Source organism: Strongylocentrotus purpuratus, unplaced genomic scaffold, assembly GCF_000002235.5.
Source record: "Strongylocentrotus purpuratus isolate Spur 01 unplaced genomic scaffold, Spur_5.0 spur5_contig_861, whole genome shotgun sequence".
NCBI classification, from domain to species: Eukaryota; Metazoa; Echinodermata; class Echinoidea; order Camarodonta; family Strongylocentrotidae; genus Strongylocentrotus; species Strongylocentrotus purpuratus.
Genome location: NW_022145570.1, coordinates 4,508,480 through 4,530,819, shown reverse-complemented (window position 1 = coordinate 4,530,819; position 22,340 = coordinate 4,508,480). Strand labels below are relative to the sequence as shown.

The window sequence follows — 22,340 nt, the reverse complement described above, 5'->3', positions numbered from 1 at the left end:
CTCTGTGGGGGAGAAAAAAGCTCCATTCATATCAACCCTCATGAGTACCCCCAATTGGTCTCGATTCATTGCAACCACAATGGTCACATACATGTGAAGGTGTTATTTTTTTGTTTTCGTCAAGAGTTCGTCTAAAGGACTGGCTTCAGTTGTTGGAGCTCATGAACAAAATTGGCGTTTCTTGATGCGTGACTGGTAGTGCATTTACAGGATTTAAAGCGCGCAAATAAGAAAGAAAAAATGACTGTAAATGCATATAAACGACCCTACGGCTATACGTAGCTGTACAAGGCGATAACCAAAGGGGGGGGGGGGGGGAGGGGGGAAGGGAGGGGTGGAGTATACATTCACAGACTTTGATTTGACACTTCAAGTACAGAGCTTATGCAGCCAGCCTAGTCTCAGAGTGACGACACTGTTAGGCACATCGACTAACCATGGTTTGTGTCTGCAAACTAGGGGGGAGGGGTGGGTGTGGGTGTCGTAATAATTACTACATTAGTGAGCCTGTCCACTCACTATCAACTAGCAAAACATGTCTACTTATACTACAACCCTACATCCATATAAGCTACCGTAAAGCTTTCTTAACCCATGGACCTATTACGAATGGACATTCATCGTTTTCTTAATGAATTAATTGTGATTGTCTCCGTCAATGTCGTCTCAATAACATTCCCTACATGTTTCGTCACTTTGATCTCATCATAGTCGCCGCCAAAAAGCCGGGACAGAATCAAGATAGTGATTTTACACATGTTAATCTACATGCGCAGAAGATAATAACTCGCCTAAATCATGGAAAATCGATGTGCAGTTCTGGCTTATAATCGTAAATTGTTGTTACGTGTACTGTACATGTATTTTATTTTGAAAAACATGTTGATATTTCCAGATAGAGGTTATATTTGGATTTTTGGGTTGTGATTTAAAATCCCGTTTCCCCCTATTTTCTCATAATATTCCAGAGTTACAAAGCACAGGGCTTATAAAGATCATGGCCTTCTAACTGTTTTATAAGGTCATGGGTGTGTGCGAAAGTGTGCGAATCAGTAATAATACATTTCATATCACCCAAATCGTCTGCTTTTCAACTTTGCTGCTCTCCATTGGGGATGCTTTCATTTAAGACACACTCTTACAGAGCTCACCATCCAAACAAAACCCAAGAGAGGGAAACTGCTCCTTTGTCAATGACCTAAAATTCTTACGCAGTCGTTATTGTTAAAACAGCTGAATGTTCTCATTAAGATACTCATAATCAGAAGGCGGCGACTATCATTGGATCAAAGAAAGAATCACGATGAATGTCCATTTCGTAATAGGTCCATGCTTAACCACATCGAAAATGACACCTTCTCTGTACAGGTTGTGCTCTTCTACTTGCCGGATCTCTTCCAATACATTATTCCCGGTTACGTCGGCGGTATGCAACTCGGAGCCGTAACACCGTCGGGTATCCGGAATCCGTACCTCATCAACGGTTTGCAGGCATGGTTCATCTCCAACGCAATTTTCGTGGCAAACGCCCTCTATTTTGAATGGTTCTCGCCATCCATTGTGTTCGACCACCGCGGCTCGCTCCTGTGGTGCGCCAACGCCATCGGCATCTTTGTAGCTACATTCGCCATCGTGAAGGTGAGTTACTATTCGTGGGAGCAGCGACATTAGTTGCAAGATTAGTTATTAGTGAGTCAAGAGGTAGCACTAAGATATTTCGTATAATAATAATAATAATAATAATAATAATAATGTAACTTATATCGCGCCAAATCAATGAATATGAATAAAATATCTATCAAAACTCTCATATTTCATTCGGGATTTTGATCCACTCGCTTCCAAATATGAAAAAGATAATGATTTGGTTAATTCTTGCTAATTCATGAACTTAAAGACTGAAATCATAGGTAAAAGTGTAGCGCAGTCTAGTCTCTGCAAGTGAAGAAAATAATCAATGTGAACTATTTCAACAATAAATTGTGCTTAGATAGCTCTATTAAAAGTTTCCCTCATCCACTTGCTGACTGGGATCGCATCGCATCGCATCGCATATTCTCACAACCTAGTACTTGTTTTCGATCACGAACCAGCGGAAGCGATGAATAATAATTGAAGGAAAATTTATCGTGCACCCTACGGCGTGTCGTTTGATAAACTTATCCAATCCGTGTATACTTTCAGGCTTACTTCTTCCCGACCCACGCCCCTGATCGTGTCTTCACCGGTAACATCTTCTATGATTACATGATGGGAATCGAGTTCAACCCCCGCATCGGAAAGATGTTCGATTTCAAGGTAAGAAGCCCTATGAATTGTACACACCAGAAGCGTCATCACGAGACCATTTTTCATGTGATGAATGACTATTCCTATTTGAATTTGGGGGTGTTTTCTGCAACGAGCAATCGGGTATCGGCTGGTTAGCCATTATAAACTCTCTCATCATCATCATTTATTATAGACCCCTCGGACTGACTTTCGAAAGTAGTGCATGTTGCATGGTGAAAGTTACTTTTCTTGAGAATTATGTAGACAACGTGTACAATATCAGTAAGTTTTACCAGACTTACCGACCAATATTCTTTCTCGTCCAACTGTTCTTCAACGGACGACCGGGTACCATAACCTGGACCATCATCACCTGGTCAGGACAAGCTCCAACATAGTTTACTATTCTTCTGAATTAAATGGGCAACATACGTAGTCTCTGTAGTCACAACTATAAACTTGATTCATCTACTCTTTCTTTCCAGCTTTTCTTCAACGGTCGACCGGGTATCGCAGCCTGGACCATCATCAACTTCTCCATGGCCATGAAGCAGTACGAGCTCTACGGCTACATCACCAACTCCATGATCCTAGTCAACTTCCTGGAGTTGATCTATGTGGTGGATTACTTCTGGAACGAGGCCTGGTACCTTCACACCATCGACATGCACCACGATCACTTTGGATGGTACCTTGCCTGGGGTGATATGGTCTACCTGCCATTCATGTATACGCTTCAGGTGGGCATCAAGCAATTGTGTATTTTTCAATTTCAATTTTCAATTTCAATTTTTTTTTCTTCAATTTCAATATCAATTGATTTATGTTTCCAACAAAACATTACCAATAAATTATAAACATTAACAACAAATGTAGAAATACATATTGGAAACAGAGGGGTCCACTAAAAAGCAATGCTTGTACAAGTGTGAACGAATTTGATTATTGGCAATGCCTCTTCATCTATATATTTTTTTGTTTAGTCCAGGCCCTTATAAACTTGAAAACAGGTGTGATCTGATCGCACCAAATCCTCCAGTCAATCGCGAATTTACACACTCTTTACACTTTAGTACATACACATATCAGGTTGCAATTGATTGGAAGCAATTGCAAGTGTTTACAAGACCGGGTCCCGGATTTTGTTTGTAATTAATTCAAGTAGCTGGAGTGAGCTGTGTAGAGCCTCAAAAGTGTGAACTACACAAAGCTCTAAATCCTCGGAATACGTCATAAATGAATGTCTAATGGCCTATATTCCTAAAAATAAAATGGTTAAAAAGACGGTTGTACGTGCATACAACATTCGTGATGCAGGAGTTTTTGAATATTCTTGTGTTGATGATTGAGATTTTTAAAGAATGGCGGTCGACTGGTTATTCATAAAGGGATTCTAATAAACATCGGTTCGAAACCCGCCGTGGCACTAATGTCCTTTGGCAAGACATTGATCTACATTTGCCACACTCAACCCTGGTGATGTAAATGGGTACCTGGCAGGGATTAATTCTCTGAAATGCTAGAGCGCCGCAATGGCAGCACAGCTAAAGCCGGGGTAATAATCTCCAAGTTTGGAAGTGCTTAGTGATTCTAATAAGCGCTATATAAAAACTGAGTATTATCATTATTATTATTATTATTACAAACTTTTCTTTTACCCACAGTGCTTCTACCTGGTGTTCAACCCCGTCGATCTCTCCTGGCCCATCTTCACCGCCATCTTCCTCCTCGGAACCGTCGGCTACTACATCTTCCGGTCGGTCAACCGGCAGAAGGACTACTTCCGGCGCACAAACGGACAAGCCCCCATTTGGGGCGCCATGCCCAAGTACATCGACGCCACCTACATGAGCGGTGACGGGGAGGAGAGGAAGAGCAAGTTATTGCTCTCGGGCTGGTGGGGTATCACCAGGCATATGAACTACACTGGTGACCTGATGCAGGCAGCGGCCTGGTGCCTCTCCTGTGGAGTAGGACACATCTTCCCGTACTACTACCTGGTCTTCATGCTCATCCTGCTCATCCACCGCTGCCGGCGGGACGAGGACCGCTGTCATGCCAAGTACGGCAAATCATGGGACCTCTACATGGAGAAAGTCCCCTGCAGGCTTATACCTTACATCTATTGAAAATCTTGCGTAGTATAACGTAAAAGTAGTCAAACCTGGTATCAGGAAAAGTCCAAATAAATTTCCCGACCAGCTTCAGAATAGTAATATCAGAAGCATGTAACCACCAATAACGTTTGTAGAAACAAATTAACATAACACATTTCACTTATAATGCCCCTTTCCTTACGTTAGCCAATCAGGATCTATATTTAATTATTAACAGCTGTATCACTGCATTCTGATTGGCCAATGCTAGGAAAGTTGCGATCACATCGTACGTCTATTTGCAGAACGTCACTCGGCATTTATTGGCAGCGTACGTTCTTTTCCTGAGCTTTCGGGAATCGCGGCCTTTCCAATATCACTCTAATTCATTTAATCTTCATTTTTTTGGCTCATGATGTTAAAATTGGTCGGAATTTAGCTCAAACGAGTGTGAACTCTGAAGGCCCCAAGCTCCCTGAAAGGATTCTTGCTGGTAGGCATAACAGTGCCGAACAAAAATAGAAATACGTTCATGTACTTCTTATTGCATCCGATCATCACCTAGCCGTACACCTTCAGATATAAAGGGGTATAACTGACGACACAAAGAACAAACACAAAAAAACAAACAAACAATTTTTACGAAACACACACAAAAAAAATAATTAAAAAGCAAAAAAAAAAGCAAAAGAAAAGTTTTTAAAAATGGTGGCGGGTTTTTCATTATTATGCTTTTTGAAGATTTTTCCTTTGAGAATGTGATTGAATTCCAAAGCAGGGCATTAGAAATCGTTCTGATACAGTATTATCATGGGATTGCTAACTCCAGCGTTCCAAATAACAAAACTGCCAGAAATCGTTTACCAGGCCTATTTTTGTAGATACAGTGTATCTGCAAAGTTATGGTGCTTGAAAATGAAACTCTTTTGATGTCGTAACAACGGAGAAGCAGTTTTTCAGTAGTATTGTTTTGTTGATAATGCATGCCTGTCAATAGGCTGATTTAACTGTAAGGTACAGTGAAGAAATCAACTCGCGTAATGTGTTTGATAGGATAGCAATTAAGACTTAACCCTTATCATGGCATTTCGACCAAAGAGCTGGCATGGAAACTAAGGATTGCTGTAAAAGTGATGGCTTTGAGGAAGAAATAATCCGTTGGTCCTTACAAGGTCCTTAAAACCATCAAATTGTGGGGCTCTAGACTTTATTTTATGCACAATAAATCTTGCGAAATTTTATAGAGGAAGATGTACAGAGATTGTAATTGCCACATACAGATTTATGTCGCTTCAAGTCTCCTTGGCCTAAACCAACAACAGCACAAAAACGCATACAGCGCCATCTGTTGTTAAAACCGAAACGGGCAACTAAATTTGATTTTGTGGGCATATATTTGTTATCGCAGCTTCGAAAAGACAGTAACAAACTTGCAAAATCGAATTGAATCGAATCAATTTGAAATGAATTTCACAATAACCTCTTTAAACGCTACTGCCATGATAAGGGATATGAGGAAAACAATTCTTGTGTGTATGTCCAACCTACAAACTGAGGTTGTATTTCTTGCCAAGAACTTTGTACAATTTTATTCTAGAAAATGTTAAGAATGAGAAACAAATTTGTTCGTAGAAACACCGTCAATTAACGCTAACTAAACTGTCGCTGTGTCACGATGTTTGAGACTCTTGAAAAAGTGCCAATGCTATATACAACCTCATATAACTGTTGACCAGTTTATTTATGAAGGTCTAAAAAAAAGGCTGATTTTACTTCATAATGATTAAACATGGTGCTTCAATAGAAAATTTGTAATGCTGAACTCTTTAATTTCAAGCACAGCGGCTTGGGGAAATATTCGGAAATAAAGATTGATGTAAATCCATTTTTCTTTCTACACAAATCAAAGAAATTTGATATTTGTAACCCCGAACCTCAATGTTGCATTTAAATGAGCTCCGGGGAAAATACACATTTGTGAATACTTGAATGACTTAAAATTCTCAAAATGCAGCACTAGAAACTTGTATCGCTGAACTCAAATGTTATATTTCTTACATTGTAATTTTTACATTGTAAATTACATATTTTTGTGAATGTAAGCAATGAATTAGACATTTATTTTCCGGTACTGTTTTTACACCACTTACAAAACTAACAATTGCTATGCACAGTCAGGCTGATTTCATACAAAGACAACTTTTATTCAAAGCAAACACTTTATTTTTCGTTTCCTAATGATTTTTATATTTGATGCTCTTCTACGTCGGCTGATAAGTGACAAATTCCAGGGTCGTTTTATAGTTTTTGTCAGAGTAATTATAGTTTTCTCTTGTAGAAGAAAGGAAAGAGATTGTACATATGAAAAGAAACAAAATACGATCTCGAAATTATAATGATACCAGTTATTCCTTGTCCATGTTTGCGTTAAAGACTGCTGTGCAGTGATGTGAAAGGGTCATACGTTTGCGGTTAACGATTGCCATTATGACCTCGCAAATTCCGCTCACACATGTTGAGAAGAGTCGATTCTCATCCTCTTTGAGATTATTCATGACATGCAAGTCAGATTGCAAGACCTTTATTCAGAAATAAACTTAGACTGTAAATGGAAAAAACTTGCATGTGTACATTGTAATGTATTAACCTTACATTTTATCTATTATCTATAGAGGATATTAAACACTATCTTTGGTCTATTATCTAAAAAAAAAAGGGGGAAATTAAAGGAAAACGTCCTTGTTCTGTCTTAACAATTCTCAATTCAACTTTTAATCATGATCTTATTCAGTTTCATTCATCAATATTCTTCGATTTATATGATGTGAATGGTCAATTGAATTGAAATGTAATGCTGCAGATTATAATGCATCTCATGTATAACAAGGGGGCATAAATATGATGAAGATGCGATGCAGTTTACAAACTATGTATTCTTTTGTATTAAAGACGCATTATATGTAAACACTGCATTTTAGGGGAAATTTGAATCTTTTCACCCCAACCATGAACGAATGTTTACAGCGTGGAAAATGCAATGGGATCTCATGGTCAATATTATGAAAATATTAAAAACCCGTTGCATGGTTCCGCAGCAGTGTTTACACCCTTCAATTCTTTCTGTGACCAAAAAATATACATTGCGTCACAGACTTTGAGCAAAGTGTACACTGTCTTTTTGACATGAACAAAATTGAATTTTGTTTTAAAGTGCACCCTTTGGTATCACAGTTCTTACGTAAGCTCTGTAATTCTTGCTGTGGCAAATGTCTCCACAGTATTTTCAAACGAAATGGTTCCATGTACTCACTGTACCGGGAATCACCGACTGTGTGTGTGAAACGGCGCCCTTTACGACAAGGACGAACAAGAATATTCATTATTAGTTGTTGCATTGCCAGGTTTTCATTAATGGATGGATTTTCTTAAACGTTTAATGTCTTGAACGAAAAATAAATTGGTAAAACCCTAGTCACATCACCGAGACCAACGCCAGACCGACAATCAATTATTTACATTAATTTGAGGAACGGCCGAACATCGGTCGGTTTGGAGTCGATGTGGAGTTGGTTTGGCTGTGTGACTGAGGATACATGTATATATATGTTGAACGTAACTGTTTGATACTGTTCAGTGTGTGTGTGTGGTTGCAATCAAAGTGTTGTTCAGGTGTATTTTTTGCATAACATTTATGTGGTTAATTGTTAATTAAAATTCAAGTCTGATCAAAAATCTTTTGCAGTGGTCACTCAAAATTATTATGTAATCAGCTTGCCTTGATGAAGTTTTAGAAATTCGAACAGAGCGAGAGAGTGAGTAGGGGATTGTAAAATATCACTAACATATTTGCTTGATAAAAAAGGTGGCACAAACATGAAAATTACTTACACATGGAGAGAAAAAGAAAGAGAAAGAAAGAGGGAAAAGGAGAGAGAAAAAGAGAAGTGGGGGAGAGAGACAGATCGGACCGAAGGAGAGTGGGAAGAAGGGAGAAAGAGAGACATATCGGATCGAAGGAGAGTGGGGGGGGGGGGGGGGGAGGGGTGGAAGGGAGAGAGAAGTGGGGGAGAGAAGGGGAAAGATATAGATTGAAGGAGAGTGGGAGGAAGGTACAGACGAAGAAAGTCGGATAGTGGAAGAGATATCTTTGAAGTCATCGAAAGCAAATCTCTTTGAGCCCTCGACGCTTTGCTGATAGACATGATAGAGGTCATTTAATCTTCGCTTGTCAGCGAATCCTTGCATAAAAGCCCAGCAAATTGCCCACCAACTCGCATGTTCTTACATTTCGTCAAACAACTCGCTCTAAGTTTCTATTTAAAGACTCCATTTATGATCCATCTTCAAAATGGCCAATAATTATGGTAGATTTTGAAGTAATTCACCATCGGAGAAAGGTTAAAGCATGTGATTACAACTAAGTTTCATATTTAGGTCTTTATTGGGAATACTCTATGACGTTGAAAGTCATTAAAAAAACGATTATGGAAATGAGTGTGTTTAAAAAGGCTAATGTATGGCAACGAGTGCGTAAGTGTTCGTGTGTGTGTGTGGGGGGGGGGGGGGGTGGCGTCGCCTACATAGGAAGGCCAATATGAGGGTCATACCACCCCCTATTTTGTATTTAAGAAGTTATATTAAGAAAATGGGAACAAAAAAGTGATAAATAAAGAGAAATGAAGGTAGTAGAGAGCGTAGGGAATACGTTAGCATTTTCTTATATCTCTTTTTTCTTCCCCGGAATAATTCGTATTTGCTCTTTCTTGATTCAAATTACGCATGCGCGGCTAAGATAACGTGTTGGCTGCGTGCGCATGCAGTCTAAATTTTGGGCCAATCAGCAGTGCGCTGTCATTATTTTGTCAGAATTTGTTTTGGTGAAATCTCCTAATAATTGAGTTCAATTGTTTTCTGAATTTTGGTTGCATTTATCGGACCTGGAAAGTGTAATCTCTGTCAGCAAAAAATGTGAGCGTGCTCCGTGAGAGTAAAACATGCCTCTGTATTTATAGCGTGCTGAACCCCACCCTCTCTCTCTCCACCTTTCTCGCTCCCTTTCTCTTTCTATCTGCCTGTTCTTCTGTCTCCTTCTCTCCCCATCACCACATTATATTATCAAACAACGTAAATAAGATAAAAGAAAGAAAAAAAAAACACCTGGTGGAATAATGAAAACGCCTTCCCACTTTCTATCAGAAATCTTTTTTTCTGAAAGAAAGAAAGAAAGTCATTCCGTCAGATAGACCAAACGTAAAAGAAGAAAAAAGACCCGTCATCATCTAGCACTGTCGCGCGCGACTTGTGTTCTTTCCTCCCTCCTTGATCGTCTGTCTTTCCCCAAGAACCACTCAAGCGACATCGATTTCCTCGCCGATGTCGACAACACCTGGCTAGATGGAGGCACCGATCGATGGCAGGCGATGCCATTAAAGGTCATCATCCCGCTAATCGGTTAAAGGCACTTCGCCTCAGCTCAGACACGGGCTTGCCTTTCAGTCATCATGTCGTTGCGGGCGTTGCTCATAATTCAGGCCGTCGCCGAGAACTCCTCGAAGTGCGAACATCATCATTCAAATGGACACCATCATTTTTGCAAGAACTCAACACTTCATGATCCACATACTTTTGAATATGAGTGCCCTATCCGCCGAGAAATGTCGTTTTTTTTTAGAGCTTAAAACAAGCCAAACTTTAAAAGTTGTGGAGGGGTGGGCGTAATGCCTCCTTCTCATGAGGATTTTGCAATTTCCGGTACTCAAGCAAACTATTACTTCTTGTTTGAGCATCAAGGTTTGTTGCATGTACTTCCCCGGATATCTTTACGATTCGTATATCTTTATGATACCGAAAGTCGTGGCATGATAGATGTCCGCCAAGTATTGTTAGCATAAACCAGTTTGTTGGGTAGCTTTTCTCTCTCGCTAATCAATGTAGGCCAATCAATCATCGTATTACACGATTTAGATAAAAACAGATTACTGTCTTTCAAATCATAATAGATCGGCCAGCATGTGAGAGCATGTCTATTTGTAACTATAAGCTAGGGATGCCCGAACTAGAAAGATGATATTCGGGCTAGTTATTATAATGTCAACCCCAGCAAAACTTTTCCCCCTAAGCCCATGTAAAATAAACGATAATCCGGGCACATTACGTCTTGTGAATTCCTATAATGAGATTCAATTTCTTCTTTCCTTTTCTTGGGACATTGATTTGGCCTACAACTGTCTCCAAAAGCAACACGGATCAAACAGTATGAACGCGCTTTTAATAACGCGATCGTTCAAAAGGGACTTAGGCAATTATGTAATGGATGCTTCGCCCTTACCGAATCGAACCATGGAGTCTTATTTAGGTTTAATAAGTAGGCAGGAGACATACATTTGTCCATATCGATTGCAATTATATTGTGCACCTTTTTACCAAAGGGCTTTCGTGTTTGCAACTTGCAACGGACAGCCTAAGGTTGGATGCGATGGATTAGCGTGAAGCACTTCACAAAGGGAAATGATTTACATGTACGTATATTGGTCGATGATAGAGTCAAGTCTGAGCCACTGCTGGCTTTGGTGAAGTTGATATCGATATGATCATCTGAACTCAAATAAACACTCGTTTTTTCATAAAGTAAGGAGCAATAAAAAGACCCGAAAGTATAACTGGGACAGAACTTCAAAACAATAAAATGGCATAGATTCTTAGCTCATTTCATGATTAAAGTATTAAGCTTTATTGCACAAGAAAAAAGTAAGCCTAGACTTGCGAAGGTTGATGTTCCAGAAGATTCGTGAAGCCGAAAACAATACAGGGTCCGATTTCATTTTCAGAATTACGAACCTTAGGCCAAAACGGACCTTTGAAAAAAACACAGCATGTAACCGAATTGATGGCGGAACTGTTCAGCTCACAATGCATGTCTCACTCTCCGCGGACAATTCAATTTGTCTGAGCCATCAATAATTTATCCCGTTGAGTCAATTACTATACAACCAAAGAGAATAATCGATTGAAGTATTAAGTTCGTCATTTCAATCACAATATTTCCTTATTTGAAGACAAAAATTCGAAACCAACCCTCCGAATCACACATCCGTAATTTACCCCTGATCAATTTGGCGCGCTCTCTCACAGACGATAACTCAAATTGGACACACGATACGATAGCTCGAGTCCGCCCTACTCAATATCGCTCGTCTGCTCAAGATCAACAAATTAATCCTTGACATCTCCGCGAGTGGTTGACATGTAATCACTTTTATTTCATATGAACTGCAAGCGTTATCGGCTAATATTTCGGCTCCAATTTCAAATAACGAAGAAGGATGTGTATTACATGTAAACAAAATGATCGCTTACGTGCCCTCGAAGCAAACGTGTTGACCTGCGACCGATTTTCCGGGGCACGATTAGCTACTTCTAATTCGCTTTTAATTCCTCCGACCGCTCGATCCATCTAATAATGAAGGTATTAGCGTTTTAATTTTGTCAGGTTCGATGAAGCTAGAAATAGGTAATATGAATTTCCTTCTTGTAGTTTGCTAGCGGGTTTAAATTATTTTCAGCATTGAAGACAACTTCTGAGGATCCGCATTGAAAAAAACCTACATGTAGGTCCCAAAGGCAGCTCAACAAATAATTGCATATTTATTTAACTTACAGGAGCGTCTATGGAGGGTTCTTTCGAAATGTACTGTCAGCAAGGTTTTAATGTTTAGAGCCTTATCGGCGAGGTACACAAATAATCGATAATCACATCACAGAACTAAGGACTTCGTTTGAACCATCTTACAGCGATATGAGGAGGAAGAACTAAACTGCATTGGAGGACTAATACCCATTTATGATTGTAAATAAAACTGTTCAATAAAACATGAATTGTGTAGCTTCTCAAAAATAGATATTTACTATACTAATAAACAGCAATTGAAAAGTTGTGTACACAAGCCGCTACCCCAGCCTTCTAGCGATGTACTCTCGCTTTGTGCCACCTTTTGGCTTTATCCAAACTGAGAATCAAGAAAGGATCTGTTCGTTCCCATGGTTACCGTCGTACACTCATAACAAGAACGGGAAATTCCCGAAGAATCCGACTGGCATAACCCGCGGACATTGTAAAAACCTGTCAATTCATCCATGCTGACCGAACTGCAGTTCATTTTACCATAATCTTTGATTCTCTGAACGGGGAATGGGGGGGGGGGGGGGGGTGCACACGTCTATAGAAGAGGGGGAAGAAGTGAAGACAGAAACACCCCCTTTCCCAACTATTACATCTGATCATCATAAAGGGGTATCTCGATTGAAATAAGAAAATAGTTGTGATGTTGGCGCATTTAATAACAGGTGTATTGTAGGCTACTGGGTCGTTATCTCCAGTTAGTGACGAATATAAATCCCCCTTTTCTGAACCACTGTTGGCAAAGTTTGAAATATTTACCACATTTGGAAAATGATCATGGGGGGGGGGGGGGGGGGGATAGAGTTTACATGACAAAGCAAGAGCATACCACCAAAGTATAACCACAAGATTGTTTTTCAAAAAACTCCAAGGGAGAGTTTCTCTAAAAATCAACCTCTACAAATTAAGTTCCGGCTCACGACATCACTCAATTTATTCTAATTAGGATTTCATTTCATAATATCAATTTTCGTATTAAAAACCGCTGCTCTAGTTTCTATCAAATCAAACATTCATCATTTGGAATGATATATGCTCTTGTTTTCTTCCTAACAATAATATGAAGCAAAGGCAATTGGGGGCAATATCAAATAAATTCAAACAAACGATCGCTATTTGTTTTGGAATTTAACAAAGTGCCGACAACGTCTGACCATATTAAACTCGCCTTATAATGAAGATGAATGCGAGCAATAAACAGATGTCTCGTCAGCGGTCTTTGGAGTGAAAGAGGGACCTAAGATGAATTCATGATGAAAGATGTGATTCGTAACATTCTGAAAAATGGCTCTCATTAGACTGTGCCTCCTCTCAAGACAGAGTTAAGATTCATGTTGTTTTCGCATGTTTGTTTATCCAGCAGAGCGTCGATGATAAATCATAACTGCAAACAGTTTATTACCCACGCTACTCGAGTAAACTAAACTTGCAAGAGGAAAAAGGGGAGGGGGTGAAAAGAAGCATATCAGTTCTTGAAAATGTTTTAAAGACCTCCTCCAGTCCTCGTGATCTACATGTACGTGTTTCATCTTTTTTAGGTTAACGAACACACTTTTTTTGTTCAGGCTCTGAGTTCTGAGCGCACTATGCTATGAAGTTTACATTAAAAAAAAAACATGTAAACCTTTTCTCGGTCGCTACGCAACCTCGCAAAATGTTCTTGAACATTGAATAATTATTATGTACACAATATCGAGAAGAGGCAAATGAAATACATGGTTGGGGTAGCCTATCCCTAGATAAACATCTGTAGCGATCGTCTATCGATATTATAAAAATGTCAAAAATTGCAAAGACGTTTTAACGCTGTCTATCGCCATAAAGAACAACATGAAAAAGGGGTGGATATTATATCAGCATTTGATTTGCCTGTGTCATCAAAACTGCTCGAAACACATTCCCAAATGATTCACTTAATACAAACAAAAAGAGAAAAGAAAAGAAAAGAAATGAAGTCTCTATGATGAAAAGTGATTATAGTGCAAAATGCAAAGTCTTCTTAAAAAGGGGAGATAACGAATAGGGGGAATTATATCGTAAAAGTCTGAAGACGTTATATTTTCCATCTAAAATGTAGCATATTCTAGGTAGTCGTAACCTTTTTTTAAACTTGACGGAAAAGTTTGACGTCATACCGAAAATAATGATTATGAGAAGTTGCACGTACTATCAAACTATTTTAAGAACCGTGTTGGTATTGAGCGTGCTAGTAACCAGGCTTTTAAAAAAATGTTTATTATTTCTTAAAGGTAATATGTCCCATTTGCAGGCCAAAAAAATGAAAAAGTTAAATTCCAACTGCATTTGAAAGATAATACTAATTAACTTCCCTACAAAAGGTGGGGCTTGAAAATGTCTTCAAGTGGGAAAATAACAACTATTAGTTGTCAAATCGACTTTAGGGCTATAGAGCCCAAAAGTAATAGTCTTGATTTTCAGACAATCGTACCGAATGGTCATACGTTTTATGCTGCGCAAAGATTCAATCAGTTTAATCTTGGCCATCACAAGAAGTGGGTTATTGATGTAGACAAATGCTCATGTACCCTTTACAACTCTTTTCATGTATGTTATTACCAAAGAAGAAAAAAGCCAGTCAGTCACTCAATAGTGTCTGACAGTGAAGTCCAGCAAGTAAACTGGTTTCCTTGCATAATTTGAATATGAGGACACTGCTAACGTTTAAATTTCACAGATAGGACATACATGACATATTCATAATTCCTGCAAAGTTCTACAAAATTTGATGTTGGCTACAAAAGGGACATAGTACCTTTAAAGGGACTTGGTAACATTGTTCAGATGAGAGAAAGTGGCGCAAAGGTAGTGACTTCAATGCTAGATGTACAATTAAAGATAATCTGAAAATTTGAGTGAAAACAGACCATTATTAATGATACAAATTGGAAAAAACTGATCTGATCGCTTCCTTCATTCTCCCAACTTTATTATTACAATTTAATTACATTGTAGGTGAATGTAAATTGTCACAAAGCAATACATTGGCTCTACATATCATTCCAGACATTTACATGTTGAAAGATTTTGAATAGCCTGTTTTTAATCTTTTCTTCATGGAAAAACGGTTGGGAAAATTCAAAAATGGTTGGGAGAATTTACTGTTAATCACTGTTAGAGGGTGTGGCACAGTGACGCCTTCTTAGAAAACCATAGATATCTTTGTGATTTAAGAATTTGTTCAGGATTTTTTGCATGTCAGAGGGTTAGTACAGTAAAAGGAATATAATAAGTAACATTTAATACAAAAATTAACCAATTTTTTCATCAACCTTCAACAATGTTACCGAGTCACTTTAAGATCCTTTAATGTTCACATTCCGTCATGTCCATAACGTTTTACTTGACAGATTCATGGTCCAACATGCCCCATACCCGTTTTATGATGATCCGGGAAGCTACTCAGATAGCTTTATGTCACCTCCACCAGACGAATATGAATGTTTCATTGCGTTAGATTGTAATAAATCATTTCCCATGTTTCGGTTGCGATGTGTTGTATTACAAACAAAACCAATTACTTTATTTGCAAGCTTATAAAACATGTATGTTCTCTCACACAAAAGATGACTGAATTTCAGTCTGCCTCTTTGTGTTTTTTTTGCTTTGTATCGTTTTGTTTTCTTTTCTTTGTTTTTTTTTGTTTTCATTGTGTTGTGTCTCGTTTTGTTCTGTTTTTGTACTTTGTACATAGACAATAGATTGACAAAAGATATCCAACAAAAGTACATGGATTGGTGGATGGGTGAATCGATTGATGGATGAATGAATGAACGAACGAATTAAAGAATGAATAAGTAAACGAATACATGAATAAATAAAGAATATATAAATCAATTAATATCTGTAGATGAGCAATAAACGTTAAATTATTTTGGTAATATTAGTAATCATCATTAAACCGAGCTCTTTCATTTTATGATTTCTTTTATTTAAAAATAGCTTATATTTGAGTTTGAGGATTAAATCATTTAAAAAAAGTTGATACTTTTTATATTTCATACGCTTAGCTATTTATTTTTATAACTAAAATGTATACACACACACAAAAAGTAATCGTTGATTTGAAGAATGATTACTGAGTGGGGGTGGGGGGGGGGGGGGCTGAAAAAATAGAATTTATACCTTGCGCTACCTGACAAAAAAAATCCTCAATACAAATTTATCAATCTTGGTATCATTTTTCTCGTGAGAAAATCTCCTTTCGCTGGTACCAAACCAATAAATTTGTCCCCCCTTCCATTATCGGGAGTATGCTCGTCTGTTTTATTTATTGGGCCACCCTGCATGATAGGCAAAGTTTCTCGCTCGGCTGAGAACTGTGCACCAAAATGTACATTACTGTTCAGCGCGTTCTTCCTATATTTTATTCATAATGATTAATATACATAATCTTGGAAGTATCATGAGGTTATGAATATAGTCCCTTATATCAATGGCGGTTTTACACCTATGAATAGCAGTTGTTCATTGCACACTCGTCTCTGAAGCAAGCACCATGAGCGCACGTGGTACAGACAGTCGAGAGTATAATTGAAGTGTCTTATTTTCATCTACCTTCTCCATCTCACTCGCGATATCATCTGATCCAAAAGATACCCTATACAGATAGTCCAGTTACATATTGGTACCTTGCAGGCGAAAGGGAGGGTGGGTGCACTCTTGAAAGTTTCACCCCTCCATCCCTCCCCCAATCACCTTCTTTTTTTGTCGGGGGGGGGGGGGGGCGTCGAATGGGGTGTAGGAGTTGGAGTTAACCTCCCTTCCATTATTCTAGAATCGGTCTGACGAATCTGTTCATTGCAGTGAGATCTTCGGATATAATTATGCCTCTTATACCTTAATATTGAGTTTCTGTCTCTTTGCCATAAGTCGCCACCGGTGCGGTGCCGGTATAGAAGTGATCTTATCATGCTTATACCTCTAGTTTTGGTGCAGCGAAGGGCTTTGGTTACGACGAGGAACTCGAGCTTATTTCTCCTTCTTCTTCTTCTTCTTCTTCTTCTTCTTCTTCTTCTTCTTCTTCTCCTTCTTCTCCCACTACTTCTTTTTTTTCTTGCAATCACGTGCATCCATCTTAATATTTTTCATTAAAAAAAAAATATGTACCACTTCTACAGGCGTTATCATATCACGTTTGGCACGTGAAGCCCCCCCCCCCCCCCTCCATCGCACGAAATCCACTGCACCCGCCACTCCTAGATGACGGAGGCCCTCAGGTAAAGATGCAACAGCTCGCCTGCCTGTCAGAGCGCATTAATGCCATGCAAGCGAGCGAAAGGTCACCTCTTTCGGTCTTTAAAATGGGGTTAGTTTTACATTTGTTCGGTCCATGTATTCCCTTTTGAGTCCCTCATTCGCGGTGTTACCCAAGTAATTGGGGCACACCCTGATATGAAAGCTAAGACTTAGTACGTTGCCCCTTTGATAATGTCCTTTTTCTCTTCTTTCGATTTCCGAATTTTCCTCAGAATAGCCATAGTTAAACCCCAGTGACATAAAATGCCGAATCCGTTTACCTAATCGCTCAGTTCTACCGTTGCGTAATGGGTTTTTTGAAGTGTGGAAAGCGTCCATGTTTTTTTTCATTTGCGTCTTGTCTGTTGAAGAGATTGAAATTCTTCTGGACGTTTTTCTCAAATTGTCATGGCAATTCGAGTGGTTTGCAATCATCATACTGTCCGCCGGGGTTCCGTGGTCGGTCTTAACATTCGGACAGTGCCTGACAAGTGACGGGATGGCATGTTAAAAGAAGACAACGTCTACAAAGAGAAAATTAGCTGCATTGTATACAATCATACATTAGCATATTGTAACAAATCAGTGTTTTAGTATTGGACGAAGGTTAAGCATTTTTGTTGTACGCGCATGCGCTATAGCAATATGGAGCATCGTTGATTTAGCAATTACCAAACTGAAGGAAAATGAGCATAAATTACATATTTTGATCATGTTGGTGCAATTATTATGTTTCTTTTAGGGATATTACTTGTTAGTAGTGATCTAATCAGGAATAAGGGGTTATACTGAAGATTATATGTGAAGATTTTATGGGATTAGTAGAAATGTTGTGTTGAAGTGTTGTTTTACTAACGAGGACATAATTGTTCTTTTATACGATTATGTATAGGGAAATTTATAGGATGGTCAGGATTGTGTATTTAGGGCTTTCCACTGCACTGTATTCGCTGTACAGGCCATCCTCACCGAGGCTAACCTGAAGTTTGCACTCGTGTTATCATACCTGTTGACCAGGTGAGCATTAAAGCCTTTTGACTTACAATTCAATATTCTGGTTTAATTTCTTAGAGCAGTGAAATTACATTGAGTGATTAAGAAGAGATGAATGATTGATTGATTGCTCGAAGGATGTTCAATTGACTGTTGCTGTGCACAACGATTGGGGTGACCGATTGCAGTCGATCGAAGGATGCACGATTGTTGATATACGCCCTGTGACGTGAGCAGTGAAGAAATCCAGCCATCAAGCTACGGGCATATATTTTGTCCAAACGAACGACGGGGAGCACCAGGCCAGACACGGGCATCCTGACAAATACTCCGTGTCAAGCCAAGGTGGCAGAATCGTGTCCGTCACACATGGTGTCAGAAGTGGGATTGCTGATGGCGTGGAGTGGTCGAGTTGACGGAGCTGGGGGACGACGGCAGTATCACTGACGGAGCTGGGGGACCACGGGCAGTAAGTCCGACTGCGTCACAGCTGGTCGAGCTGACGGAGCTTGGGGACGACGGGAGGTAGCATTGACAGTGTTGCAGCTGGTCGAGCTGACGGAATTGCGGAACGACAATGGAGTCGTATAATGAACCAAACATGCTGCCAGACTGGTTTGACGGGGAAATTCCCATACTGGACTACTTGGAACATTTCGAAGCATGCGCAATCATCAATAATTGGACGGAAAGAAAGGCAACGCACTATCTAGCAGCCAGTCTACGTGGGCCAGCGTTGAGGCTACTGGGGAAGAATGGTGAGGTAGAACTGACGTACAGTGCATTGACCAGCAGGCTCATACATCACTTCGGACCTTCAGGAAAAGCTGATGTATTCGTGGCAGAACTACGTTCCCGACGAAGGAAGCCGAACGAGACCCTTCAGGAATTGGGCCAAAGTATCAGATACATGGCAGCAATGGCTTACCAGGAATTTGGTGCCGATGGGCAGGATAAGCTGGCTCGGGGTCACTTCCTTGACGCAATAATGAATCCGGCTATCCGAGAAGGTTTGTTTCGGGCTCAGCCACATACCCTGGATGAGGCTATTGAAGCAGCTCTGAACACGGAGGCCTTTCTTCAGATGGAAGCAGAGAGGGGAGGGTTGTGGTACTCTCGCCGTCACAGCCATAGCCGGTTACTGACAGGTAGCGATCGACCTCAGCACCCTGATAGCCCTTATACACCCGAAATGGTGAAGAAGATGGAGAAGGCGCTAACTGATCTTACAGCCAGATTGGAAGCACTGACCCGCCAAGTAGCAAGTACGTCGCAGTTTGGCAATACAGGGCCACACTCCCGGGGAAGACATCAGGACGGGCCTTGTGATGATTGTGGCCAACAAGGACATTTTTCTTGGAATTGTCCTCATCCAAAGATGCTGTACGCACATGACCGTCCAGAAATGAAGGAAGCAGAGACCAGACGTTGTCACCAGTGCAATGAAGCTGGGCATTTCTTTCAGAACTGTCCTCATAAACCAGCTGGAGGCGATGGGGTGGCGACTAAGCACCCTGGACAAGACGTTGGTGGTTCAGTTACCATTCTACCAGACGAGGAGACGGCTGGGGATCCACCAGATACCCTTCTACTAGTGGACGAGGCAACCAAAGACCCGTCAGAGGCTGTCCCAATAGATGAAGAAGTAGCTGGAGACCCACCGGACAACAGCCTAGCAGCTGACGACACAGATACAGGGTTGTCAAACAATGTCCAGTCAGACAAAGAGCCTGTTGATTGCTTCCCGTATGTCGATCCTCTAGCCGGTGATGCGTTACCTAAAGATCCACCAGGTACTGGCCTAGCAGTTGGCGAGGTGATCAACGAGGTGTCAGTCGTTGGCCCAGTGAAGCATGAGGTAGCCCAAGACCCATGATTTGAACTTTTGAACTGTTGAACACTTTTGGAAAAGAGCCACTTTTGAACTGTCAGAAAAGACTTGGATTCTAGTTTTGAATTGTTTTGATAACATGTTATGATTTGTTGTTTTTGCATAAGTTAGAGATAAGTTAGCTTGGGGACCAAGCTTGGGAGGGAAGGGAATCGTGTAACAAATCAGTGTTTTAGTATTGGACGAAGGTTAAGCATTTTTGTTGTACGCGCATGCGCTATAGCAATATGGAGCATCGTTGATTTAGCAATTACCAAACTGAAGGAAAATGAGCATAAATTACATATTTTGATCATGTTGGTGCAATTATTATGTTTCTTTTAGGGATATTACTTGTTAGTAGTGATCTAATCAGGAATAAGGGGTTATACTGAAGATTATATGTGAAGATTTTATGGGATTAGTAGAAATGTTGTGTTGAAGTGTTGTTTTACTAACGAGGACATAATTGTTCTTTTATACGATTATGTATAGGGAAATTTATAGGATGGTCAGGATTGTGTATTTAGGGCTTTCCACTGCACTGTATCCGCTGTACAGGCCATCCTCACCGAGGCTAACCTGAAGTTTGCACTCGTGTTATCATACCTGTTGACCAGGTGAGCATTAAAGCCTTTTGACTTACTATTGGGGTGACCGATTGCAGTCGAAGGATGCACGATTGTTGATATACGCCCTGTGACGTGAGCAGTGAAGAAATCCAGCCATCAAGCTACGGGCATATATTTTGTCCAAACGAACGACGGGGAGCACCAGGCCAGACACGGGCATCCTGACAAATACTCCGTGTCAAGCCAAGGTGGCAGAATCGTGTCCGTTACAATATATAACTTTTAATCCGAACGCGATTTCTATAGGGCATACAATACAATACAGTTTCTGCGATGGTGTAATGGGTATGAAATGTATATATATTTATCCGTAAGAAGATTGAAGAAGAAAAGAGAATCACAGTTGTATTATTAATATATTATTATTATAATTACTATCAATATGATGTTATTATGATAGTTATTAATAGAGTATCAAAGAGACTTTGATGAACTAGAAGCCCGCTGCATCAAGTAAATACTTGTTTCTCAGTCGTTGCAGGTTAAATGGCATATTGTTTAGTTACGTTGGCTTATTAACATCCAACAAGACTGTACACCAACGCACACATCGACTGGGAAGCTGTACAAACAGACATGATAGTCACAGACATGACAGATATTATCAGTGAACATCTATCAGGGGTTGTTAGATTCCGATGCAATATCTCCATGCGCCTCGTATATGCTGTTTAGCAAGACATGAATCTATATGCGCCACTCTCAACAAATTGAATGTTGTAAAACGGGTACCTGGTAGATTTATAATCCTTAAAATAATGCTGTTTAGCGCCTTAGGGCAGCTGGTCTAAAGCAGGGTAGTAATACTACTTTGTAGGCGCCTTGAGCATCCCCTGGGATGGATACACAGACAATAAAAATGGAACTATTATTATTTTTCATGATATTATCTCGATATTATCCAGAAATTCATAAGGTTGGTAAAGGGAGAGAAAGTCACATACATGTACATACAAAAAAAATGGTGGAGCACCAATGCATGCTTGGATGATCTTTAGCAATATTACTTAGGAAATATTGTCGGCTCTTTTAAGTTCCGAATTTAAACGTGGACGGGAGAGGAGCGGGGGGGGGGGGGAGCTGATTCCCTTGAATATACTACTCATCATATTAATCGAAGACGATCATGCCGACCTCATATATCTATAATCCTTAATCCTGTCATAGCGCTTAACGATTGGGTGCCGGGTGTGGGGTTATAGGGGTAAATATTTGATATACAAAATTGTGGAAAAATTAATCTTTGTAGGCATGCAACTAAGTTTCGTACCATATCCTATTCTCTCTCTCTCTCTCTCTCCCTCTTTCTCTTGTTATTCCTCTTTCTCCCTTCTTTCTCCCTTTTCACCCACACCATTGGATTCATAATGTTCCTTCCTTTGCTCTTCTAGCCCTCTCATACTTTTTCTTATGTTTCTTTGTGTATTTCTGACTATTCTATTTCTCTATCACTTTCTTTCCGTTTGTCTCGATCCCCAGCTCCCTTTATTCCTTCTCCTCCCTCTTTCTCCTCCTTCTCCCTCCACATCTCCCTGTTTCTATCT

The 22,340-nt window shown here is 39.9% G+C and overlaps 1 protein-coding gene across 3 annotated transcripts in view; it reads left to right on the top strand.

Moving 5' to 3' along the window:
• The window catches only part of LOC576295 (7-dehydrocholesterol reductase), a 29,344-nt gene extending 21,245 nt beyond the window's left edge, over window positions 1-8,099 (top strand). For all 3 annotated transcript variants that reach the window (XM_030999608.1, XM_011676043.2, XM_776617.5), the window contains exons 4-7: window positions 1,369-1,638; window positions 2,185-2,298; window positions 2,757-3,011; window positions 3,936-8,099. In XM_030999608.1, coding sequence (XP_030855468.1) covers window positions 1,369-1,638; window positions 2,185-2,298; window positions 2,757-3,011; window positions 3,936-4,400 — 1,104 coding nt within the window. In that variant the 3' untranslated portion in view covers window positions 4,401-8,099. The remainder of the gene's footprint in view (window positions 1-1,368; window positions 1,639-2,184; window positions 2,299-2,756; window positions 3,012-3,935) is intronic.
• Window positions 8,100-22,340: the final 14,241 nt, after the last annotated feature.